The 23,433-nt window shown below is 37.2% G+C and overlaps 7 protein-coding genes across 15 annotated transcripts in view; 5 read left to right on the top strand and 2 right to left on the bottom strand.

The window, feature by feature from the left end:
• Positions 1 to 412: 412 nt before the first annotated feature.
• LOC128891889 (neurexin-4) lies at positions 413 to 11,671 on the top strand. 5 transcript variants are annotated; one of them, XM_054151821.1, is made up of 12 exons: positions 413 to 622; positions 1,067 to 1,159; positions 3,985 to 4,181; positions 4,801 to 4,942; positions 5,026 to 5,396; positions 5,466 to 5,804; positions 5,875 to 6,349; positions 6,549 to 6,878; positions 8,117 to 8,422; positions 8,496 to 8,534; positions 8,754 to 9,380; positions 9,692 to 11,671. In XM_054151821.1, exons 1-12 carry the CDS (start codon positions 559 to 561, stop codon positions 10,543 to 10,545), a joined length of 3,837 nt encoding a protein of 1,278 aa, XP_054007796.1. In that variant the 5' UTR covers positions 413 to 558; the 3' UTR covers positions 10,546 to 11,671. The 5 variants fall into 5 exon arrangements, with proteins under 5 accessions (XP_054007796.1, XP_054007787.1, XP_054007805.1 ...); XM_054151812.1 differs by lacking the exon at positions 3,985 to 4,181 and adding an exon at positions 3,215 to 3,411 and having other exon boundaries at positions 446 to 622; XM_054151830.1 differs by lacking the exons at positions 3,985 to 4,181; positions 8,496 to 8,534 and adding an exon at positions 3,215 to 3,411 and having other exon boundaries at positions 447 to 622.
• LOC128891958 (L-aminoadipate-semialdehyde dehydrogenase-phosphopantetheinyl transferase) lies at positions 575 to 2,830 on the top strand. 2 transcript variants are annotated; one of them, XM_054151970.1, is made up of 4 exons: positions 588 to 622; positions 1,067 to 1,159; positions 1,374 to 1,514; positions 1,745 to 2,830. In XM_054151970.1, exon 4 carries the CDS (start codon positions 1,855 to 1,857, stop codon positions 2,716 to 2,718), a length of 864 nt encoding a protein of 287 aa, XP_054007945.1. In that variant the 5' UTR covers positions 588 to 622; positions 1,067 to 1,159; positions 1,374 to 1,514; positions 1,745 to 1,854; the 3' UTR covers positions 2,719 to 2,830. The 2 variants fall into 2 exon arrangements, with proteins under 2 accessions (XP_054007935.1, XP_054007945.1); XM_054151960.1 differs by lacking the exon at positions 1,374 to 1,514 and having other exon boundaries at positions 575 to 622.
• Positions 11,672 to 12,057: 386 nt separating the features above from the next.
• On the bottom strand, positions 12,058 to 17,233 carry LOC128891926 (CTP synthase). Of its 3 annotated transcripts, none has more exons than XM_054151903.1 (11): positions 16,379 to 17,233; positions 15,221 to 15,391; positions 15,057 to 15,142; positions 14,840 to 14,971; positions 14,455 to 14,619; positions 14,099 to 14,386; positions 13,936 to 14,024; positions 13,560 to 13,858; positions 13,207 to 13,314; positions 12,912 to 13,124; positions 12,058 to 12,834 (listed from the first exon to the last, which is right to left on the bottom strand). In XM_054151903.1, exons 1-11 carry the CDS (start codon positions 16,542 to 16,544, stop codon positions 12,743 to 12,745), a joined length of 1,809 nt encoding a protein of 602 aa, XP_054007878.1. In that variant the 5' UTR covers positions 16,545 to 17,233; the 3' UTR covers positions 12,058 to 12,742. The 3 variants fall into 3 exon arrangements, with proteins under 3 accessions (XP_054007878.1, XP_054007886.1, XP_054007893.1); XM_054151911.1 differs by having other exon boundaries at positions 15,221 to 15,388; XM_054151918.1 differs by lacking the exon at positions 12,058 to 12,834 and having other exon boundaries at positions 12,984 to 13,124; positions 13,192 to 13,314.
• A 136-nt stretch (positions 17,234 to 17,369) lies between these two features.
• On the top strand, positions 17,370 to 18,493 carry LOC128891977 (40S ribosomal protein S15). The gene is made up of 3 exons (XM_054151995.1): positions 17,370 to 17,495; positions 17,695 to 17,780; positions 18,103 to 18,493. Exons 1-3 carry the CDS (start codon positions 17,487 to 17,489, stop codon positions 18,449 to 18,451), a joined length of 444 nt encoding a protein of 147 aa, XP_054007970.1. The 5' UTR covers positions 17,370 to 17,486; the 3' UTR covers positions 18,452 to 18,493.
• Positions 18,494 to 18,976: 483 nt separating this feature from the next.
• Positions 18,977 to 22,224, top strand: LOC128891917 (phenylalanine--tRNA ligase alpha subunit). 2 transcript variants are annotated; one of them, XM_054151896.1, is made up of 8 exons: positions 18,977 to 19,222; positions 19,480 to 19,826; positions 19,911 to 20,132; positions 20,276 to 20,391; positions 20,471 to 20,655; positions 20,766 to 21,127; positions 21,200 to 21,328; positions 21,448 to 21,587. In XM_054151896.1, the coding sequence occupies exons 1-7, from the start codon at positions 19,082 to 19,084 to the stop codon at positions 21,303 to 21,305; spliced, it is 1,479 nt and encodes a 492-aa protein (XP_054007871.1). In that variant the 5' UTR covers positions 18,977 to 19,081; the 3' UTR covers positions 21,306 to 21,328; positions 21,448 to 21,587. The 2 variants fall into 2 exon arrangements, with proteins under 2 accessions (XP_054007871.1, XP_054007861.1); XM_054151886.1 differs by having other exon boundaries at positions 18,981 to 19,222; positions 21,200 to 21,301; positions 21,448 to 22,224.
• A 199-nt stretch (positions 22,225 to 22,423) lies between these two features.
• Positions 22,424 to 23,128, bottom strand: LOC128891994 (uncharacterized). The gene is made up of 2 exons (XM_054152020.1): positions 22,768 to 23,128; positions 22,424 to 22,643 (listed from the first exon to the last, which is right to left on the bottom strand). Exons 1-2 carry the CDS (start codon positions 22,987 to 22,989, stop codon positions 22,563 to 22,565), a joined length of 303 nt encoding a protein of 100 aa, XP_054007995.1. The 5' UTR covers positions 22,990 to 23,128; the 3' UTR covers positions 22,424 to 22,562.
• Positions 23,115 to 23,433, top strand: part of LOC128891969 (uncharacterized) — a 1,647-nt gene continuing 1,328 nt past the window's right edge. Inside the window, exons 1-2 of the mRNA XM_054151983.1 lie at positions 23,115 to 23,243; positions 23,322 to 23,405. Coding sequence (XP_054007958.1) covers positions 23,238 to 23,243; positions 23,322 to 23,405 — 90 coding nt within the window. The 5' untranslated portion in view covers positions 23,115 to 23,237. The remainder of the gene's footprint in view (positions 23,244 to 23,321; positions 23,406 to 23,433) is intronic.

Genomic DNA, 23,433 nt, shown 5'->3' with positions numbered 1-23,433 from the left:
CATCAGAATTGGAATCTATTAGACTTCACAGAATCGCAGAATAAATTCATAGAATAAATACTTGAATAAAACAATGACGTAGGTAAAAGAAATATATATGTTTAAATGTTGTAATCTTTCAGTTAAATTTCAATTTGAATTTTCTCGATTTGTGAACGGTATCGATACATCGAGGATATATCGTGATTGTGTGCGTAGCCTTCTCTCGTTGATGCGCATGCATGGACACACGATGGAGCAGTGCTTCTCAAACTCCGCTTACTTGCTTATTAAAGCAGAATTAAATGACCGTTTCTGAAATATAATTAAAAATTTGTATGTAGAAAATTGTATTCAGGTAATAGAAATTCTAATTTAATTGAAATGTTTCGTATCTTTTGTTAGAACTCCGTACACATTGGAGACCTTCAAGATCCCAGTTTGAGAACCACTGGGAGACTGGTATCGTAGTGTGCGTAACTGTAATGCAAGTGGCGAGAATTTAGTAACAGTTTTAACGACGCGTCCCGCTTTGGAGTACGTAGATCGTGGGTTGGTCTCCAAAAGGGCAATGATACGATGAGTACTATCAGGTGTTTTGTGTTCGTGTTTGCGATTGCTAGTAATTCGTTCACCTCCGCATGTAAGTAGGATTTTCGTTGATTATTGCAAAACCTCACAGGGAGGATACAATCACTTTTTCGAGATGATTCAATACAGCCAAGCCCACTTCTCAACATGGCGTAGTCGAGTTAGCATAACAGACTTACTCATATAATGATTAAATTCCAATTTATTAACTCATTAACTTGGAAACAAAAAGTCCTGTATTATTCGTAATTTTGTCACATTTCATTTACCTATTTTCTTATACCATAACGCAATGTTTGTTAATCTCCAGACAGCATTTCATAATTGTTACATAAAATCTAATTTTGTGAATATATTGAATTTATGTTAAAGTTCGTAAATCCAAGTAAATCCAAACATTGAATCTATTTAATAACGTTACATACTTCTTTTATTTAATGTTATACACCTGCTCCAAACGTATCGTATTATTGACATCGCTTTAACTTTTGATTAGATGACGAATGCAACGAACCGCTTTTGGATAAAGCTCAGTTGAGAGCGACGTCCCAACTTCCTGAAAGGGGTCCATATAATGCCAGACTCAACGGTAATGTTTCCTTCTAACTTTCTGTAAATTTCATATTGCACTCTGTCGATATATATTTAATAACATTTCCTATTATTTCTCGTAAAAGTATAGAAATATCCCACTATCGGTAGTTTGTTGCTTGCTATATATTTTATACTTTTGAAGAAGTATACGATGATCTATTTTCAAGATTGCTTCTCTTTGTATTTAAAATTTTCATTTAACAACACAGGTAGTGTGTCATGTACCAATTCCTAGATGTTTCAAGCATTGTTAAATCGTATTTGAAACGCCTGCTGAGTGTTACATGGGCATTGATCTCATAAACACCCACACGCCTACTCAAATTAAGAGAACTTCAGATCTGGATTAGGTAAATTGAACTCACTGACTCATCTCACAGTTACTCTGTACATCTGATTACATCGTAAAACAATTCCTATGTTCCTATTCGAATAATTAAAAACAATATTACTCTTCGAATATATTTGTATTTTTGATAAATAAGAAACAACGTGAACGATCTTTTACATTATAATATAAATAAATACTACAAGTCAACAATTAAGAAAGTAATGTATGTATCTTGTCTATTTGCTTCAGGTGGATGCTAAAGAGTAGCCTGGTTTTTTACAGACAAGATCTTTTAAAAGTTTTAAGAAAAAGGAGGAAATAAGAATTCATGGAATATTAGTATATTAAGAGACCAACGTATGAAATTAGTGGATAAAATTAATTTTATAAAAATGTTTGAGAGTATTCGCTGGGCATTTAATTGGAAAGAATGGAATCCAAGCGAAAAGGACATTGCTCGCGCAATTTCTTGCGTACAGTTAGACGAGAAAGAGAGATTAGACAGATTCGTGTTTCGTAAAGATGTTAGGTCGTCCCTTGTAGGTCGATTAATGATGAGGAAATACGTTAACGATTACGGTCATATTCCATATAACGAAATAGTATTTGCAAGAGATACGCATAATAAACCAATTGTGAGGAATGCTTCTTTAAATTTAAGGTTTAACGTATCTCACCAAGGTAATTATACAGTTTTAGCAGGTGAAACGAGAGACGTAAAGTTAGGTGTAGATGTAATGAAGCTAGAATATACTGGTGGTAAACAGTTAAGCGAGTTCTTTCGCATAATGGGTAGAATTTGTTCGAGCTCCGAATGGGATGAAATAAAAAACACATCCTTAAATGACTCGGAACAAATTCATATGTTCTGTAGGCATTGGGCATTAAAGGAGAGTTACGGGAAAGCTACAGGTAAAGGGATTACGATCGATCTTGGATCGCTTAACTTTAGAACAAACTCGAAACTCGTTGATAATTCTGTTATCACCGATACAGTTTTATATATTCACGACGTAAAGCAAGACTGGTTGTTCGAAGAAACGTTATTAGACTCGGAACATTGCGTTGCTGTAGCGTTGCAAGAAAATGGAACAGCACCTCCATCGCGACATACTTGTTTCGAGATATTAAGTAGCGATAGACTCTTTGCAAATACTATTCCGCTGTTTCCACAGGACTCTGAATTTGCAAAAAAGTATTTGAAAAAAGTAGAATGTCCATGACTTCGAAACATTCGTATTTTGTATATTATTATAGTTTTTGTAATAAGGATGTACAGATGTCACGAATTCTATATGAATTTAGTCAGTGAGTGTAATAAATTAATGAGAAGTACTTGTAGACATTTTATTTCACCTTTTATGGAATGCTCGATGTTCTTATTATCAAGCGAAATTAGAGACTTCGCTAGTAAAAAATTACTACGTTACAAAAATATAAATCTTTTATAATATTTGAATGTTAAGCGCACTACACAATTCTCTCAATGTTACACTTTATCTTTCCTTTGCTTGGGAAAGGGATTACTTGAAAAATAATGTGTAAACCCGAAGCTTTTTCTTTACATTCGATTCTTTCAAGAATTATTTCCAACTGCTGCGATCGATTCTAATAGTCAGACAGTAGAAACGTTTAATTTCCCAACCAAAAGATTTTGTTTAACGTAAATTTTGTTTACGTCATTTTGAGTTGCATGCATGCGTATATGTTGTGGCGTAGGCAAAAACGCATGGACGGCTAGCAGCTCCGACTTTGGTCAGTACCTTATAGTCGACCTGGGTCAAGTAATGAACATCACAGCTGTGGCGACCCAGGGACGAGCAGTCCATAACGAGTATGTTATGGAGTACGGTATCAGTTATGGCACAAATGGCCTGGACTACGTTCATTTCAAAGAAGAAGACGGTAACGTTAAGGTAAACTGATCTCCCACAACTTTTCAATCGGTGTCTGTGCTAAAACGTAGCCGTAATCCTCGATGGGATTTGTTTAGGAAGGTACATGTATTTAGTAACTAATGCGAACTTCATTGCACTGCACTATCGTAACATGTCTCAGGTTTTGGCTAGTCATCGTTAAGCACCTTGGCATGAACAAATGATGTAAATTTTCTCATAGATCGATATGTGCCATTGCTAGGATTCATAGGTAGGTATCACCTGCATGTTTTTGCACAAGTACACACTTCTAGGATGCTTCTTTATTCATAGGAGTGAATATGTATAGCGACTCATATTTAATAAGACTATAATGTATCTAGCGAATAACAAATGATGTACTTTTAAATTATTATTATTTGTTTTCAAACTTCTAACACTGTCTACGTATAATTAATTTGTCAAAATTTAATCTAGTTATAAAAATATTAAAAGTGCATCAATCGAGATAAGAATTTTTGGAATCATTACTCGCAACACTTTCTTCCCTCTACTCAACTGCTTCGCTTCTACTCTTTCTTTTACACATGGACATGGGGCTGGGCTTTGCAGGAGGTTCTACGTGGTCACCAGAGCTTAGCAGTTATGATCAACATCTTACTGTGGACCTGGGATACAGATATGAGATACGCAGCATTGCCACACGAGGTCGTGCTCATACTAACGAGTATGTGACAGAGTACATTGTCCAATACTCTGACGATGGGCAAGCCTGGGCCAGTTATGAGAGCCAGGATGGTGTAGATGAGGTATTGATAGAGATATTGATTATAAAAAAAAAAAGATACGTAGAACTTCTTTGAAAAATTGTTGTCTCTTCTCGACAAGATAATAGACAGACCTTATTTCATTTTAAATAAAATTTAAGATATTTCATACACAATTCTTACAATGGGAAACATTGTGTGGTAGAAGTAGTTTCTTTTATTGGTGGAGGCAGAAAAGTCGAAAACATGTATTTAAATTTAGTTATTTTGCCAAGCAAAAATTTCCATTTTGAATATTCTCGATTCCACCTTCACATTTTCTACATACTATGCAAGAGAAGTACAGTAACGACTTCGTTTGCTTCATACAATCTTTTTAATAGACATTTTACATTCGCTTTGCACTCATAATTAACAATGCTATACTAACATAAAATAAAAGCATGCCATCGGTCGAATAATGTTTAATTTAGTACGTATTCCTGCGTGTTAAAATCTCAACTGTTGATGTTGTACGTACAGCAAACATACTAACCAGGTGTTGGAATGTTTGTAACATACATTCAGAAGACAAGAGTCTTAATATTTCAAATAAAATCTCGTTAGACTTATTATTATTCTGCAAATGATTACAGAACCTTTATTTTTCTTTCCCCGATAGATGTTCAAGGGTAATATAGACGGAGACACTATAAAACTGAATAAATTCGAAGTTCCAATTATTGCACAGTGGCTTAGAATAAATCCAACTCGATGGCGGGATAGAATATCGCTGAGATTAGAATTGTATGGATGCAGTTATGGTAAGAAAAATAGAAATACAGTTCTGCGAAGAAATCAGTTCCGATGGAAAGTGCATGTTTTTAATTTCTTCTTTTATTTACAGTGTCCGATGTCTTGTCCTTCAATGGCTCGTCTCTTTTGCGATACGATTTGTTAAGGGAACCAATAGAAACCGATAGACATTTTATACGTTTTCGATTTAAAACAAATAACGCCGACGGAGTCCTGATGTACTCCCGTGGCACGCAAGGTGATTACATAGCCTTACAACTGAAAGATAATAGAATGATATTAAACATCGATCTTGGATCTGGTATCATGACAAGTCTGTCCGTTGGAAGTCTGTTGGACGACAATATGTGGCACGATGTCTTGATATCGCGCAATAGAAAGAATATATCATTCTCGGTAGATAGAGTGCTAATTAAGGGAAGAGTTAAAGGAGAGTTTTATAGACTGGATTTAAACAGAGCGGTAAGTATTTAAGAAAGTACCAAGTATCGTCATTTTACTGCGATATTAACGATCAAATATTTTTCTCAGCTTTACATAGGTGGTGTGCCTAATAAACAAGACGGATTAATAGTAAATCAGAATTTCACAGGGTGCATAGAAAACTTTTATCTAAACGCGACGAGCATCATTCACGACTTAAGAGAAACCGAAGTTACCGGCGATAATTTGAGATATTATAAAGTAAACACGATTTATAGCTGCCCAGAACCGCCCATAATCCCGGTCACGTTCTTGACTCACGGCTCGTACGCTAGACTCAAAGGATACGAAGGGATATCGTCTATGAACGCCTCTCTCACGTTTCGAACGTACGAGGATCACGGGATTATTTTGTATCACCAGTTTACATCCCCGGGTTTCGTAAAGGTTTGTAAATTTATTCGAAAAACCGATTCATACAAAATACGTTAACGTTTCTTTTATCGTATATTCACAGCTGTATTTAGAATACGGTAAACTAAAAGTCAACATTCAAACAAAAGGAAATCCACTAGTATCTTTGGATAACTTCGATGAAAAGTTTAACGACGGGAAATGGCATCTGGTTATTTTAACTATATCGAAGAACAGCCTCATACTGAACGTCGACGGGACGCCTATGAGAACTAAACGCATGTTGGAAATGACGACAGGGTCGGAGTACTTTATCGGTGGCGTGACAGGAATAGAAAGCAACCGAGGTTTCGTCGGTTGTATGCGAATGATAAGCATCGATGGCAATTACAAGCTGCCGACCGACTGGAAGGAGGAGGAATATTGTTGCAAAAACGAGATAGTTTTCGATGCTTGTCAGATGATGGATCGTTGCAATCCGAATCCATGCAAACACTCTGGTATCTGCCGTCAAAATTCTGATGAATTCTTCTGCGATTGTGCCAATACAGGATATACGGGAGCAGTATGTCACACTTGTAAGCATTAATTAATTAAACTTTGTACTTGTTGAAATGGAAGTCGGGATAGGACAGGCTTGGCTGTTTAACTAATTTATACTGGTTAACAGTTTTAATATCTTTATCTCGACTTCCATTTCAACAGTACTTTTTCGAGATTACCTGAAACATGAAACTGAACTTGATGTATATTAACATTTATTTATTTCGCACGTAGCATTGAATCCTCTTTCGTGCGAGGCCTACAAGAACATAAACTCGGTAAATCAACGAGCAGACATAAAAATAGACGTCGACGGAAGCGGGCCGTTGAACCCGTTCCCTGTGGTTTGCGAGTTCTACACGGATGGCCGCGTAAGGACGATCCTACGACACAACAACGAACGCGCGATGCCTGTGGACGGATTCCAAGAGCCAGGCACTTTTGTTCAAGACATCATTTACGACGCAGACATGAATCAGATCGAAGCTCTGTTGAATCGATCGACGAACTGCAGGCAGAGAATCAGTTACGAATGCATACATTCGAAGTTGTTTAATTCACCAGGTAATTAAATTTAATATTGGGTTGTCTGGAAAGTCCATGCCAATTTTTAGTAGGCGGTACAGGTCTGAATATATCGGAATAGTTGAAAACAAATAACATGTGGACATCCCTGAAAAGGTGGAAAAAGTGTGGAACAAAATGGTACTTACATAATTCAATAAATATATTCCAATATATACAGGGTGTTTCTTTTAAGTGAGTACAGCAGGATATCTCGGAAGATGTTGTAGTTATTACAAATCTGTTTCTACAAAAGTTGTTTGGTATGACGGGCTACATCATGTAGTAGTAATTGTTTTTTGTGCGTAGAGTAATAGAAGAGATCTGGAGGTCAATGTAATTTTTTTAGATGGAATGCTATATTTTGTATACAAGAATATGGTAGAGTATCGAATTCTAAATAAAAAAGTGTTGACCTTTATTAGCCCTAAATCTAATAGGTAACGAGTAATTTTACTTTATTACTTGAAAATTTTCTTAACGTAAGCGGCTGAGAGCTAGCAAACGCTGCTGAGCAGCGTCGGTTGTGTCCGTATCAAATTACTGCAATTATAATACTATGAACACAGATTGAATATTTTTGCTAAAGATATTAAGTATCAATTAAATTTTCACTTACTTGTTCAATAATTTTTTTATCCTTCTACATGCTCGCCATCATTGGAAATACACATCTGTAATTTTGTTAAAAATTGTTTCTCAACAGCTTTTTAAAATTTCCTCCGATACTGATTTACATGCGGTCGTAATTCTTGTTCGTAAATCATTTACGTCTTTTACTGGTGTTTGATACACTAGTCCTTTTAAGTTACGAAAATTTTCAAGTAATAAAGTGAAATTACTCGTTACCTATTAGGTTTAGGGCTAATAAAGGTCAACACTTTTTTATTTAGAATTCGATAGTCTACCATATTCTTGTATACAAAATATAGTATTCCATTTAAAAAAATTACATTAACCTCCAGATCTTCTCTATCACTCCACCTACAAAAAAACAATTATTACTACATGATGTAGCCCATCATACCAAACAACTTTTGTAGGAACAGATTTTTAATAACTACAACATCTTCCGAGATATCCTGCTGTACTCGCTTAAAAGAAACATCCTGTATATAAACATTCAAATATACCTTTGAATTTTTCTTCAAAATTGGCACGAACTTTTTGGACAACCCAATACTATCGATACTAACCGTTTAATAAGAACGAAATGAATTGAATAAATACGTTTTCAGTGCCTCAAGGAGATTATTTTAGACCGAATTCGTGGTGGGTCAGCAGACACAATCAGAAAATGGACTACTGGGGCGGAGCGCTGCCGGGATCGCGGAAATGCGAGTGTGGGATACTCGGGAACTGCGTGGATCCCACGAAATGGTGCAATTGCGACGCTGAACTGGACGGGCCCTTGGAAGACAGCGGCGACATCACCGAAAAGGAATACCTCCCTGTTAAACAATTGCGATTCGGCGACACCGGCACCCCGGTCGACGAGAAGAAAGGTCGTTACACCCTCGGACCGCTTATTTGCGAGGGCGATGGTAGGTTCAGAATATTTTATTCGCCTCGTGCATGCGGACATGAAACTTTAATTCGTTTTAAATTCTTTGCAAGGTTCTAATTTACCTTGGTTGACCGCCAAGGTAAGATCAGGTAAGAAACTTTGATATGCGCAGATGTAAAAATCATCTTTCTGTTGTATTAGCTACCGTAATATAAATAGCAATTAACAAAGTACCGTTTCACGTACACCAAGCTAGTTCACACCAAGTATTGAAATTGACGATCAATCCTTACAAATAGATTCCTTTAGCAGTTCTAAGAACACGTCCCGTCCTATTCTATTCTAACATACTTTTCGTTTCATCGTAGATTTGTTCAAGAACGTAGTGACGTTCCGCATCGTCGACGCCACCATCAATCTCCCGACGTTCGACATCGGTCACAGCGGCGACATCTTCTTCGAATTCAAGACAACGATCGACGACGCGGTTATAATGCACAGCAAGGGACCCACGGATTACATAAAGATCTCTATAAACAGCGGAAATCAGATTCAGTTTCAGTACTTGGCCGGCAGCGGCCCGCTCACCGTGAGCGTGCAGACCTCTTACAGGTTAGCCGACAACCAGTGGCACTCCGTGTCGGTCGAAAGAAATCGCAAGGAAGCTAGGATCGTGGTCGACGGAGCGTTGAAGGCCGAGGTGAAGGAACCTCCCGGACCGGTACGTGCTCTTCATCTCACGTCGGATCTCGTGGTAGGCGCCACGACGGATTACAGGGACGGCTACGTGGGATGCATCAGGGCGCTTCTATTGAACGGTCAGTTGCAAGACCTCAGGAGGTTCGCGCGGCAAGGCCTCTACGGGGTCACCGAGGGCTGCACCGGCAGGTGCGAGAGCAGCCCGTGTCTCAACAACGGCACGTGCCATGAAAAATACGACGGATATTCCTGCGACTGTCGTTGGACCGCGTTCAAGGGACCCATTTGCGCGGATGGTACGTTAAAGGATACTAGAACTATTCCTAGAACTAATCTTCGTTCTTATATTAGGTCGTCCCATAAGTTCGTGCCGAAGACTGTGTCGAAATTTAATTAAAAGACCACAGAAATTTTCTAGTAACGATATAATGACTTTCAGATGAAAGAGATGAGAAACTATTGTGAAATGAGACAGATTATCTTTTCTTGTGACACTTAAGAGTATGTTACACATATTAATTTGAGAAATAGAAGTATAAATGGCACGAACTTTTAGGACGACCTAATACTATAACTTTATAAACTAACTCGAATCGTATTCTTACAGAAATTGGTGTAAACATGCGTCCCAGTTCCATCATAAAGTACGACTTCATGGGGAGCTGGCGGTCGACGATCGCCGAGAAGATCCGTGTCGGTTTCACGACGACGAATCCGAAAGGTTTCTTGCTCGGCTTGTTTTCGAATATCTCCGGGGAGTACATGACCATCATGGTCTCCAACAGCGGCCATTTGCGCGTGGTTTTCGATTTCGGTTTCGAGCGACAGGAAGTGATATTCCCCAATAAGCATTTCGGTCTGGGACAATATCACGACGTCAGAGTGGGCAGGAAGAACTCCGGGGCGACTCTCGTGCTGCAAGTCGACAACTACGAGCCCAAGGAGTTCAATTTCAACATCAAGACTTCCGCTGACGCGCAGTTCAACAATATACAGTACATGTACATCGGAAGAAACGAGTCCATGACGGAAGGATTCGCTGGTTGTATATCCAGAGTCGAGTTCGACGATATCTACCCTCTGAAGTTGCTGTTCCAAGAGGACGGGCCCGCGAACGTTCGTTCGTTCGGTACTCCTCTTACGGAGGACTTCTGCGGCGTGGAACCCATCACGCATCCGCCTTACAGCGTCGAGACGCGACCTCCTCCGCAGCTGGACGAGGAGAAAGTTCGAGCAGCGTACAACGAAGTCGATACAGCGATTTTAGGAAGCGTCCTGGCCATCATCGTCATCGCGTTGATTATAATGGCGATACTTATAGGGAGATACATGTCGAGACACAAAGGTGAGTATCTAACGCAAGAGGACAAAGGTGCCGAAATAGCGTTAGATCCGGACTCAGCGGTGGTCCATTCCGCTACCGGTCATCAAGTTCAAAAGAAGAAGGAATGGTTTATTTAAATACGACATTGTAACGCGCTGTATCGATCCTAGAATACGTTTATAGGTAAAGCTATGCATATATAAGTGCTCTTTGAAGTGTCATACAAAGGATTTCGTATAATATATTCTAAAGAAAGACGAAGACGGACGTAAACGGAGCTTATCACGCGATCAATATTTTACTAGTCCGCTGTGTACCGACGCGGATCGTTTTATGGAATTTACCATAGAAGGAACGATACGAAATTTTGTTTTTACTGTTTCGATTTAACGATAACAGTAAGACGAGAGAACTCTGTATAAAAATAAAAGAGACGGGAACGGCTAAACTTAACCGATCTACGAAACATAAGAAACTATATCGAACTATATTATAATGAAAAGTACCCTACTGGTACAAAGATAATAAAATTCTCCTGAAAAGAACTGAATATTATAGAAGCAATTCTCATCTTTTTAATTATTGTTTGGCTCAATATTTAGATTTGAAAAGTTAAAGTTATTATCAGAGTTAAGTAGCATACGACTAAAGGTAGAAGTAAAACATATTAAAACGCAGATACCCCTTTTACTTTATAAGGTAACGAATTCCCATTGTGTTTAATTACCTTGATTAGTACATTTAGTTGCTAAACGGTAGAGATAGTAATGAAACTATTTGTAATTACAAACTGCTGCTATTCTAGACTGCGAGGTGCATAAGTATTTATTGTACTTTTGTAATTTAGTTCGAGCTACACGGCAGGATAACATGCTAGCTATTTTGTTTTTCCTTTTTGAAAGAAGGAAAATAGTTGGTTTATTTTTCTACTGTACCATATATATCTATACTTTTAATATCAGTTGCCAAATTATTAACGATCTATCTGTTAACACGTTTTCGTAAAATCGGAGTATTTTTGACGTTGTGTTCAAATTCGCGGAACTCTTCTATCAACAACAACAAAATTCTGTACATATATAAGAAAACTTCAAAACTTTTCAACAACGTCCTATCATATGTATAATACTTTTTCCTTTTAGCGAAAATTGTTCTCAGTATTATTTGTAATGCTTACCGTCCAAAGTGCATTTTACTTTTCTCTTTTTTGTATTTATTTTGTTTACATTTGTTTTATTATGTATTACAGATATTTTATTTTTATCTCTCGACTTGTAATAATCCGAATTCGCTACTGTAATCTAACATTAGTCTAGTTATCACCAATTGTATGCTGTACGTATAACAGCGAGAGTGTACATATATCATTTTTATACGAAGAAAATGTTTTATTGTAACATGCCAGTGTATATTTTATATACTGTATTCGGCAGAACGCATGTGCTGCTCAATAAAGACGAAAATCACGATCAAGCAATGATAATCCTTTAAAGAGTTTAAAGTATAATTAGTTACGCGAGGTAAAGGACTAAAGGAGACGTAATAACGAAAGTCTAGCGTGATTGCCACAAATGTACCAGAAAACACATGAATTTTACATTTTCATGTAACCTAGAAAGAAGGTGAATATTACAGAAAAAAAAAATATATAAAATTTGTGAAAAAACATTAACCTTTATTTCTTCATAAAATATGTTTTCAATTTTAGTATCATTTAAACCATGTACTAATCGAAATAATGAATTTTATCATAACGTTTACAACTTACTGATCAAAACGATGACGGAAAAATCGTATATAAGTACAATTACAATTTTTTGTTTTTTTAAATGATCGCGAGCTTGTATTCGCGAAGCTACATGTACATTTGAAAATATCGACAAAGCATGCTACATTTGTAAAAAAATACAATCGCAAAGATGTCAACGATTACCCTACAACGAATAAGTTTCGTTAATAAATAAATAGCGAACACATAAATTATGTTTTGTACACTGTAATCGAACGAAAAAAAAACTGAACACAAATTTAACGCGTGAAGTGCAAGCACTAATCGGTATCATTTATCTATTTCATGAAAATAAATTCCTATAAGTTAATGCTTAACAAGACAGTAGAAAAAGTCATTAACCTTTTGTAGTATGGAAAATCTTACATAGTAAAATTACAAACTATATCGTTATTTAGTCGTTTTGATATATGTATATATACATATGTCTGAATGTATATCCGACATTTGTTTATAAAGAAAATTTTCATTATTCTACCGTATGTACATAAAAATAACATTTTCAAATTATAAATAATTAAATGGTAAATAATGAGTCGATCGGTTTAATCGTTAGTGCCAGATGTCGTGCTGCCGCTTCTACTCGCGTCACTGATTATTTGTTGCTTTGTGATTTGTTCCGCTTGATACTCCCCATCTGTCGAACGCGATAAATTTCATATAAATTATAACGATGAAAATTCGGGACTAATTCAATATTTGTTGGTTAATTACCGGATTCGTCATCGCTAACTTGTTGAGGGGAAAGTCTGCAACCCTTAGCTAAGTAATATTTTAATTTTCCCACGCTAGCTAAAATTAATCCTAAGAATGGAGGCGAAGGCTTCAAAGGTCTAGATAAATACTCCGGGTGGAATTGCGTGGCGACGTAATAACTATGCCCTTCCAACTCCGCGATCTCCATGCGTAGGTTCTCTTCATCGTGGCCTAAAGATATATATATATATATGTTATTTGAATTTCTCCGCTAGAATGTAATCAAATTATAGATTACCGTTACTTTATTCACCTACGAAACGCAGTCCCGCCTCTTCCAATTTGTTAATATATTTTGGATTAATTTCGTACCTATGTCTATGCCTCTCTTCTATGCACTCCTTGTTACCGTACAATTGTTCTATAAAAACGTGTAAATAATTAAGAATATTTTAATAAGTACAAGCGAATGTATCAGGTCATCTCATAAGTTCATGCTGCAGACTGTGTCAATAAAGTTTAATAAAGAAACTACGTAAATTTTATAGCGACGGTATAATTATACGTCACAAAGATGGGAAAATATCATGTTTTACATAGTAATTTGAGCACGAACTCGTGGGACGGCCTAATGATTTAACATTTCACAAATATCGTCCTACTGACTTATGACAGAGTTCTCCTTCGTGAATCGAGTGTATCTTTTACCAAGTCTCATCGTCCCGCCCATCTGACCTGAATTGTGTTCTGGCATATCTATGACGAGAGGATGATCGGTTCTCGGATCGATTTCCGTGCTATTCGCGGTCTCTATGCCCAAAACATTTCTCGCGAATTCGATAACCGCCACTTGCAAGCCCAAACAAATACCAAGAAAGGGCTTATCGTTAACCCTGCACCATTTACACGCTTCCATTTTTCCTAGAATCCCTCTTTTGCCAAAGCCTCCTGGCACTATGACACCGCTACGCACGGAATAGATAGCGTGAGAGAGCGAGAGATAAAAGTTTATATAAAAATTGTACAATAAACGAAATCTTACTCGCTTTTGCACAGTAGTTGCCAAGCTTCGTGATATAATACAGGATCGGATGTTTTCGTAGCTCGTCCTAGATTGTCAGCTTCTATGTACTAAAATTGTAATTTTTTGTATCGATCCCAGAAGTCAGTATCGAAGAGTTGCGTTTAATGCAATTATTGTTTACCTTTAAGTTAAGTTTGTAGCCAACTTCGATGCAAGCGTGCTGCAATGCTTTCGTGACAGACGCGTACGCGTCTTCCAATTTTGTGTATTTTCCTACTAGCACGATATTTACATCCTTCCGCAGGTGATCGATACGATCGGCCAAGTCTCTCCATTTCCTCATGAAGAACCGTGGTCGAGGCATTGCTAAGTTTAATTGCAGTCTTTCGTTTAAGAATTCAATGACGCCTTGAGATTCCATCAACAAGGGCACTCGATATATAGACGTCAGGTCGTGTATGGTTATTACCTAATAAACGCAAGTTTATATTAATTATTAAGAACAAAGAAGGTTGTAAGAAGGAAGAGAAACTTTACTTGTTCCGGTGCGACGTGACAGAAATTTGAAATCTTCTCTTTCACACAGTCACCTATGGGTTTCTCGGATCTACAAACTATAAGATCGGGAGACAAACCCAAACCACGTAGTTCTCTCACGCTGGATTGGGTTGGTTTTGTCTTCGGTTCTCCTGTGGACCGTGGCTGGAAGCAAAATACTTTTGAAATCCTCGTTTCTTTTTTAATTTTTTTGTTCTATTTATAATACTATCGATACCGTTGACAAGCATGTTTATATACACACGTAGACAAAGATTATATAATTCTATGGACTAAGAATAAGTCAAGTTAGTATCTGGCTGAAGTTCAAAGTCAAGATCTATAACAATGAAGGAAAATTATTTAGATAAAGACGATATCTTACTCGAGGTACCAAAGATACGTGAGCACAGCAGAAGTTTTCTTTTTTAACTCTGAACTGAAATTGTCTGAAAGCTTCGACGAATGGCATTCCTTCGATATCTCCTATCGTACCACCCAACTCGATGATACAAACCTACGAAGTATACATTAATCTCTGCATCATTAGAAATTTATATACGCGTAATTAAAATTTATAAATAGTAATATACAAATGTTACTTCTGGATTATCGCCATCCACTGTCACAGATTGCTTTGCAACTCTTTCAACCCATTCTTGGATAGCGTCTGTTATGTGTGGTATTACTAAATTCAAAATTAAATAGTAATTATTGTGCAAATCACATATATTAACAAAAGTACAGAATCATTCGAACGATATACCTTGTACAGTCTTTCCCAAATAATCTCCGTGTCTTTCCTTAGAGATTACGTGTTGATAAATTTTCCCTGTTGTTATATTGTTGTCTCTGTGCAGAATGATGTCCAGGAAACGTTCGTAATTCCCCAGATCTAGATCCACCTCTCCACCGTCATCCAATACATATACTTCTCCTTAAAAAAATATATTTCTATGGATACATGAAAGTCTTAAAATTGTGTTAATACAGAAACATAAAAGTAATTAATTACAAACATCGGATTGCGACATAACAATCTTGGTTGAATTTGAAATTTCTTATCGGGAGGGAGAAAGATTGTTCAAACTAAGAGACAGATATTCTCATCTAGATCGATGTTACGAATAAAAGATGACATTCGCGCTATACGTTGATTTTATTCGTCTACTATTAGAATAAAGTGCTCGGTCAGCGTAAAAAAATTTAATCGAAACAGTAGACGACGAATAAATCTACTTCAGATTTTTTGTTTATCCTGTCGAACAATTTGGAGTAAGTTTTTATTCGTTCAACGTAAAACATGGATTAAGTATACATATACAGGGTGTCCCAAAAATGTTGGAAGTCGTTGAAAGGGGTGGTTAGGGGGGTGATTTGAAACAACTTTTTCCTTAGGGAAAATGTTATCCGAGGCTTCTTTGAGGAGATATTAACGAAAAACACTGACCAATCAGAGCGCAAGTATGCCGGTGGAGCGCTCGCGGTAGCGTATGAGCGCGGCCGCTACATCGGTATACGCGCGCTCTGATTGGTCGGGGTTTTTGTTAATATCTCTTTAACGAAGCTTCGGACAACATTTTCGATAAGGAAAAAGTTGTTTCAAATCACCCGCCGAACCACCCCTTTCAATGACTTCCAACATTTTTGGGACACCCTGTATACCGTAGTTTTTGTTGGACAAGTATGCATCGATAGAAGTTCATTCGTTGATCGAGATTTTTATCTAGATAAAATTCGTGCTTATCTCTGATCGATGCGTAACACGTGACCGTAAAACTGCGCGGGCGGCAGCAACGTATAAAATGGCTTCTGACACCACATGGCTATATGAAATTTCCAAATTCGCAATAAAGTTATGTCGAACGTCGTGTATCGTCCGGACAGAACGGAAAACAAAGGAGGTATTGTTTCGATAGCGTACCGTGCTCGTACGGTGAAAATGTACCGGCATCTATATTTATATAAGGATCGATTTTGATAGACGTCACATGAATGCCGCAATGTTTAAGTATAGTTCCAAAGGAACTCGCAATAACACCTTTACCGACTCCACTTATCACACCACCGGTAACTAAAATATATTTCATATTTCTAGGATCGACTATTCTACGCACGACGTCCACAGCAAACACCACTACTTTCGCATATACACGTGTTCAAATGTCTTTATTTCACCGAATGATGCTCAATGAGAACGTAGTAAAGGCGCTTCTGCCTTAAATATGCCAATACGCGTAAATACGATCGAGATTTAGCGCCGCTACAGCTGCATACTTTTCGGGGCTAACTAAAGTCAAACATGGCCGACGAGCGGAAAATTTAAGATTCGTATATTTTCTACAATTAATTCGATTCTTTCGATAAAAGAAAATTAACTGGGTCCGTATAATTAGACAGTGATTGTTTTGTAATCGTATATTAAATTATTCGAATACATCGTATACAGGGTGTACCAAATAAATCTGAAGTTTGTCGATATGTGTTTGTCTCGCTTCCTCTTTTGAGCATTCTCCAAAGGAGGAAGCGAGACAAACACATCAGCAAACTTCAGATTTATTCGAAGTCTAGGGTTTTGCCCATCACTGTGGAAGTCCTTGAAAGGGGTGATTCCGAGGGTGATTTAAAACAACTTTTTCCTTAGCGAAAATGTTCTCTGAGGCTTCGTTAAGGAGATATTAACGGAAAACCTCGACCAATCACAGCGCGAGTATACCGATGGAGCGGCCGAGGTAGCGTATGTGAGCGGCCGCCTAGTGCGTAGCTTACGCTCCACCGGCATACTCGCGCTCTGATTGGTCGAGGCTTTTTGTTAATATCTCTTCAACGAAACCTCGGACAATATTTTCGCTAAAAAAAAAGTTGTTTCAAATTACACCTCGAATCACCCTTTTCAAGGACCTCCAACATTTTTGGAACATATATTCCACCTGTTTTCCATCTAGTAATATATATAGTTAGTGCCTGAATTGATTTCCGTGAGGGAAGTGTGCCGCCATTTCTTGTTGTCGTTTCACCCAGCACCTGAAAACATGGCCGAGGTACGTGTCACAAATCCCGCTGAAAATATCCAATAAAATCTCCTCCATCTATTACAAAATATATATATATATATACAGCTTGTCATAAGTTATAATAATTCTCAGTACTTTAAGGTTACAATATTAACGTCGATGACGAAGAGTACTTTTTAGTTCGTACACATAACCTCTTCGTAATCGTATCTCGTATGATTTCTAGGCAGAAGAAACCCAGAAGAAGAAGAGGGCTTTTCGAAAGTTCACCTTTCGGGGAGTAGACCTCGATCAACTTTTGGATATGCCAAAGTAAGTATTATTCGTATGAAACTTTAGCCTCATCAGTATCATTTGCTTCATCGGTTAACAAAAAGATGCTTGGCACTCGACTTATGCCTAGTAGTCAGTTTACAAAGCACTGTACATTCTACACGTATATAATATAGAATTGTAAACTGATGCTTCGTGGCTCCCATAGTTCACCACATATTGCCCCTCTGTCGTAAACTTCCACCTTTCCTTGCTCATCTGGTTAGCTACGATCAACTGAACATATCAACTAATATGTATGAATATCTCGTTAATCGTGAGTTTCAATAATATCATTCTTATACGGAAATATTTCTTTCAGTGAGCAGCTTATGGTTTTGATGCATGCTCGTGCTAGAAGACGATTCTCTCATGGTTTGAAGAGGAAGTCCATGGCGCTTGTTAAGAAGTTGCGTAAGGCAAAGAAGGAGACACCTCTGAATGAAAAGCCAGAGATCGTTAAGACTCATTTGCGTAACATGATCATTGTACCAGAAATGGTTGGGTCGATTGTCGGTGTATATAATGGGAAGACGTTTAATCAGGTGGAAATCAAGCCAGAAATGATTGGTCATTATTTGGGAGAATTCTCTGTTACATATAAGCCTGTGAAACACGGTAGACCAGGTATTGGTGCTACTCATTCCTCGAGATTTATTCCGCTAAAATAATCTGCGTTCTTATGCGAATAAAATACTTAAGAATTTATACAATTTTCTCTTTTTTCTGTACCTCTCAGATATTAATGTTATTGTAAATATTTATTAGGCTAAGTCTTACAAGCATTTTTTCCATTCATAAATAGCAATTATCAAAATTTGTTTACAATATTGGGTGCATGGCGTTCTTTTCTTAGAATGCCTCTTTCAAAATGGAAACCACCTTCATGTCCCATTTGTATGTAATGTTACCCGCTAAATATAAATTTGTCCTTACGTTGAACATTTTCACATTCGACGCGTTTCTCGTCGAACTTGTTTCTAAGTTTTAAACAAATATGATATGTTTTGTATTTAAAAAGCCAAGCATTAACCATTGTTATGCTCATAGTATTGAGTTTCGGCATAACGAGATAACGAGAACTTTAATAAATAACAATTAATTTTACAATAGAAATGTAATTAAATGTAGCTTCGGAACGTCTGCTCGAAACTGACAGCTTGACAGGCGGTCGATTCGATTCTTGTTTTGGTCGCGAGCACCAGCAGGGTTTGGATCCATCCAAAGGCTGCTCGCAACAGTATTGTTGTTCACGTGGTTACTGCCGGCTGTGTCATTCGAAAAGCAGTCCCGTTTTAAATATGGCAAAACAATTGGCTGATAAAATATTGGAGTATTTGGACGAGCACGAAGAAGTAAATTCTCTCGATTTGGCAGATATTTTCAAAGAGGATCATCAGAAAATAATTGGGGCTATAAAAAGCCTAGAAACGCTTGACAAGGTAAATTCGATATAACAAGTTTTTTATTACAGTCGTTTAGCAATAATCGAACAGTAAACATTGCTTAGAAATCGGTTCCTATATAAATGAATTTTTTGATAATTTTTCTATTGTAAATATGTAAATAAATCACAATATTTGTACCTGTCACCATAACCTCTAAAGTATTGTATTTATGCTTGCACCAAGTTAATCTTTCTTTTGAAAGTCAAATTAATGTTTTCGCAAGTGATTCCATATTTAATTTTGTTTCGCAGTTGATCGTAACTAACCAGGTAAGCGAGAAAAAGTGGAAGTTAACGACAGAGGGGCAACATGTGGTGAACTATGGGAGCCATGAAGTAGCAGTTTATAATTCCATCCCAGATAATGGCATATCTCAATCAGAACTTATGCAATCTGTGCCATTTGCAAAAGTTGGATTTTCTAAAGCGTTATTGGCTGGGTTGATAGAAATCGATAAATCCAGTGGGACAGCTGTTGTGAAAAAGAAAGCTTTTTTAGCACCTTTTATAGACGTCGTACAGAATAATCTGAAGGATCTTACGAACCTGACCGATCGCCAAAGGAGCGAATATAAGAAGAGAAAACTTATTCAAGAAGTGTAGGTTCCATCTAACATAAATAAACATTAACCAAAATCAAATAAGTTAACAATCATACATATGAATAATCTTTTTGTTGATAGGGTTATCAAGTCCATTCAGTTGGGACGAGGTGAATATTTTACAACCACGATTGAAAAGTTAGAAACGGAATTGACAGCGGACTTGCTGGTGAACGGCGCATGGAAAAAGAAGAAATTTAAACCATACAATTTTGCAGCACTTGGTTCTGCTCTCGAAGTGGGCCACTTGCATCCTCTGTTGAAAGTCAGGACCGAATTCAGAAAAATTTTTCTTGAAATGGGGTACGCAAGTCAACAGCATAAATGGAACATTCTATGTAGCTATTCGTTTTACTTCTGTAAATAGGCCGCATAATGCGTAGGTTCTTTCCCGGGAAGCATCAGACTACTCGCCATTCGTTTTACTTATGTTATTTATTATTTAGATTCACGGAAATGCCGACAAATAATTTTGTTGAAAGTTCGTTCTGGAACTTCGATGCATTATTTCAACCTCAACAGCATCCAGCTCGAGATGCTCACGACACCTTTTTCGTATCTGGTAGATTCATTAATAATTTTTGTTATATCCATTAATCATTTACAGGAAACTTACTTTAAATTGCAAATTTTATTTTCAGAGCCATCTCGTAGTACAAAGTTCCCAATGGAATATTTAGAGAAGGTGAAGCGTGTTCATAGCGAGGGTGGTTATGGGTCTATAGGCTATTGTTACGACTGGAAATTAGAGGAAGCCCAGAAGAACATTCTTCGTACTCATACGACAGCTGTTAGCACTAGGATGCTTTACAAGCTGGCGCAGCAGGTAAATTAGAATTTATATTATATCTTTCATGAATGAGAATGTTTGTTTAGTCAATGTTGTAAGTAGTAGGGTTTACATCTTCTAGTATTAAGAAGATTAATGCATTTCAGGATGATTTCAAACCAGTGAAATTCTTCAGCATCGATAGAGTATTTCGCAATGAGACTTTGGATGCCACGCATCTCGCAGAATTTCACCAAATCGAAGGTGTAATCGCTGACTATAATCTGACGTTAGGCGATCTGATTGGAATTCTGTATGAATTTTTTAAGAAACTTGGTATTACGCAGCTCGAATTTAAACCTGCGTATAATCCGTACACGGAACCAAGCATGGAAATCTTTTGTTTCCATAATGGCCTGAACAAGTGGATAGAAATTGGTAACAGTGGAATGTTCCGACCAGAAATGTTGTTACCAATGGGATTACCGGAAAACGTGAACGTAATTGCATGGGGATTGTCTCTGGAAAGGTACTTAAAAACAAATATAAATACGAACGTAATCTACATGGTAACATAAAACTTGAAATAAATTTTCTCCAGGCCTACTATGATTAAATATGGATTGAACAATATACGAGATTTGGTAGGATCGAAAGTGGATTTGAAAATGGTTTATAACAATCCTATTTGTCGCTTAAACAAGTAAATATCTTTCTAAACATTATTAAGGTATTTATGTTAACATATTTATTTATGTTATGTAGCTTATAAATTGTTGTTTTCGGCATCTTTTAATCATTGAAAACTAAAAAACAACAAAAATAAAGTATTTAATATTTTCGTGACAGGACCACCCATAATCCTCTGCAAAGTCGAAAGCCCAACGACCAGAAAGAAAAATCGATAGAGCAGAAATCGGGCATGCATAAATCTAGCGATATCGAACGTCGAAAATTGGAGAAACAGAAATTTGTGATATTCTGCGACCCAAAGCATCCGATTAATTTCCTAGTGTCTTTCTTCCGCCTCGTTAAACCCTACGTGAATATTTTTGTATCGACTCACACGCATTCCAGTGTTCGTCACTTGCCAAAAGAATTATCAACATTTTGTTTAGATTATCGAAACAGAGATCGGGATGTAGAACTGGATGCGACGATAATTTGGAAGGAAATCGGAATCGATCCATCGATGCAGTTACCAGGAATGCGTCAGATAATGGGTCAAGTAAATATAGCGCGGTACCTGAATCGCTTAATTGAAAATTATTACCCGGATGTATTGCCTTACGAGAGCAGAGGTGTATTGTACGCAAATCAAATAGATAATTATTTAGAGAAGATACACAGCGGATTGCATAAGAATGAATTCAAAGGTATCCAGAAGAAGTCACGTTACCTAATGGGCGAGGACGCGTCCATCGCGGACATCGTTTTGGAGTCCCTCGAGAAGCATAAACCGTCTGGACATAAATAAAACGAAGATAAAGTTTTACTGAAATCTTGTCAACTAAATTTTAATAAATGTTATATTTATTATAAATATTATTTTTCGATGTTAAATATGTACTATACCGTCGTATTTAATTTAGTTACGTGAAGTAACTCGTTTCACGTTTATTTATGGTTCCGAACGGAATTGGATTAAATTTCTTTTCAAAGTATAAAATAATTGCGTTTTGTTTTTCATTTCACAGTGTGATTGAACTTACTGCTCAGCTGATTCTGCTGGAATACTTACTGATGGAGTATGCGAATGTGTGTCGAGTGTGCGTGGTGTATGCCTTCGAGCACTTTCAATATCAATATTTTAACAGACACTGGAATTAAACACGAGATAGATATTAAATTAAATAAAGCATGCTGGACGTGTTTTCCGTTCGTTCGTGTAACACGGAGGTAAAGGAACGATGGAAAGGTTGCTGTGCAAGATCAACGCCATTCAATTATTTATTACTCTAGTTTTATTTTTGCACGAATCCTGCGTTGTGTAGAACATTGTATATCTTTTCGCGTGGAATTTTATCCGTCTCGCGGTCGATTACCTGTAATAAAAATGAGAAATTAGTCAGCCTCTTAAAGGTGAAGCTTGACGTTCACCTTGACCTTCGCGTTGAGAAATGACGCATAAATTAGATTACAATGGAAAACAAGAAATATTCGACTCGCCTGCATCTCTTTGTTAATGAACCACGACTCCTGCGCGAGCCTGGCAGCGATTCTGGGATTTTTGTAAAAGTCGTTCTTCAAGTGGTTGGGCAAAGTGTCCTCCAGCGCGGAAGTGAGCAAATTGGCAGGATGTGGGTAGTACCCGGAACCAGAGGGAATGTAATACTGAGGCGCAGCTGCGCATACTCCAACAACCACGACTAGGACAATGATAGCATTCATCTTCTGCAAAAAGACACCGTCCTTTTTCGTTTAAATACGTTTATTTTTCATTATACACCCAAGCAATTAAAAATGATTCGAGTAACCGCAGGGAACTGTTCAGGTTTAATATTTCATCGCGATATCGATGCACGCTCGCTGAGCATTCACCACGTCAAGGAGAATTTAAAGCTAGACGTAATTGTACAAGAATATGAAGAACGTTATATAGATTAGAAATTATATGAACCAGAAAATGAGAATATAAAATGAAGGTACAAAAAACTTTCTTCATCCCTAAAATTTGTTCTTCTTCTCAAATACCATATCTAAACTGTATATTGATATTGCAGGCATATAATATGGACCAAGAAGTCAGCATTCTCTGCAATAATATTCAGAAGACTTCAACCAGGAAATGGAAATATAAAATGAAGGTACAAAAAACTTTCTTCATCCCTAAAA

Source organism: Hylaeus anthracinus, unplaced genomic scaffold (genome assembly GCF_026225885.1).
Source record: "Hylaeus anthracinus isolate JK02 unplaced genomic scaffold, UHH_iyHylAnth1.0_haploid 0, whole genome shotgun sequence".
NCBI classification, from domain to species: domain Eukaryota; kingdom Metazoa; phylum Arthropoda; class Insecta; order Hymenoptera; family Colletidae; genus Hylaeus; species Hylaeus anthracinus.
Note: the sequence above shows the minus strand (reverse complement) of the source record. Positions and strands in the feature narration are given on the sequence as shown.

What these genes read in the sequence shown, in the direction of transcription:
- LOC128891958 (XM_054151960.1), top strand. Translation starts at nt 1,855, where the DNA reads ATGAAATTAGTGGATAAAATTAATTTTATAAAAATGTTTGAGAGTATT.
- LOC128891977 (XM_054151995.1), top strand. An exon ending in CAACTTTTGGATATGCCAAA is followed by an intron (nt 17,781 to 18,102) that starts GTAAGTATTATT and finishes TATTTCTTTCAG; the next exon opens with TGAGCAGCTTATGGTTTTGA.
- LOC128891994 (XM_054152020.1), bottom strand. Translation starts at nt 22,989, where the DNA reads ATGAATGCTATCATTGTCCTAGTCGTGGTTGTTGGAGTATGCGCAGCT. An exon ending in TCATTAACAAAGAGATGCAG is followed by an intron (nt 22,644 to 22,767) that starts GCGAGTCGAATA and finishes TTTTTATTACAG; the next exon opens with GTAATCGACCGCGAGACGGA.
- LOC128891926 (XM_054151903.1), bottom strand. Translation starts at nt 16,544, where the DNA reads ATGAAATATATTTTAGTTACCGGTGGTGTGATAAGTGGAGTCGGTAAA. An exon ending in ACGTATCTTTGGTACCTCGA is followed by an intron (nt 14,620 to 14,839) that starts GTAAGATATCGT and finishes TTTTGCTTCCAG; the next exon opens with CCACGGTCCACAGGAGAACC. An exon ending in GGCGGGACTGCGTTTCGTAG is followed by an intron (nt 13,125 to 13,206) that starts GTGAATAAAGTA and finishes ATATATCTTTAG; the next exon opens with GCCACGATGAAGAGAACCTA.
- LOC128891917 (XM_054151886.1), top strand. Translation starts at nt 19,082, where the DNA reads ATGGCAAAACAATTGGCTGATAAAATATTGGAGTATTTGGACGAGCAC. An exon ending in AGAAAACTTATTCAAGAAGT is followed by an intron (nt 19,827 to 19,910) that starts GTAGGTTCCATC and finishes TTTTGTTGATAG; the next exon opens with GGTTATCAAGTCCATTCAGT. An exon ending in TTTACAAGCTGGCGCAGCAG is followed by an intron (nt 20,656 to 20,765) that starts GTAAATTAGAAT and finishes AATGCATTTCAG; the next exon opens with GATGATTTCAAACCAGTGAA.
- LOC128891889 (XM_054151821.1), top strand. Translation starts at nt 559, where the DNA reads ATGAGTACTATCAGGTGTTTTGTGTTCGTGTTTGCGATTGCTAGTAAT. An exon ending in GGGAGCAGTATGTCACACTT is followed by an intron (nt 6,350 to 6,548) that starts GTAAGCATTAAT and finishes TTTCGCACGTAG; the next exon opens with CATTGAATCCTCTTTCGTGC. An exon ending in GACCGCCAAGGTAAGATCAG is followed by an intron (nt 8,535 to 8,753) that starts GTAAGAAACTTT and finishes GTTTCATCGTAG; the next exon opens with ATTTGTTCAAGAACGTAGTG.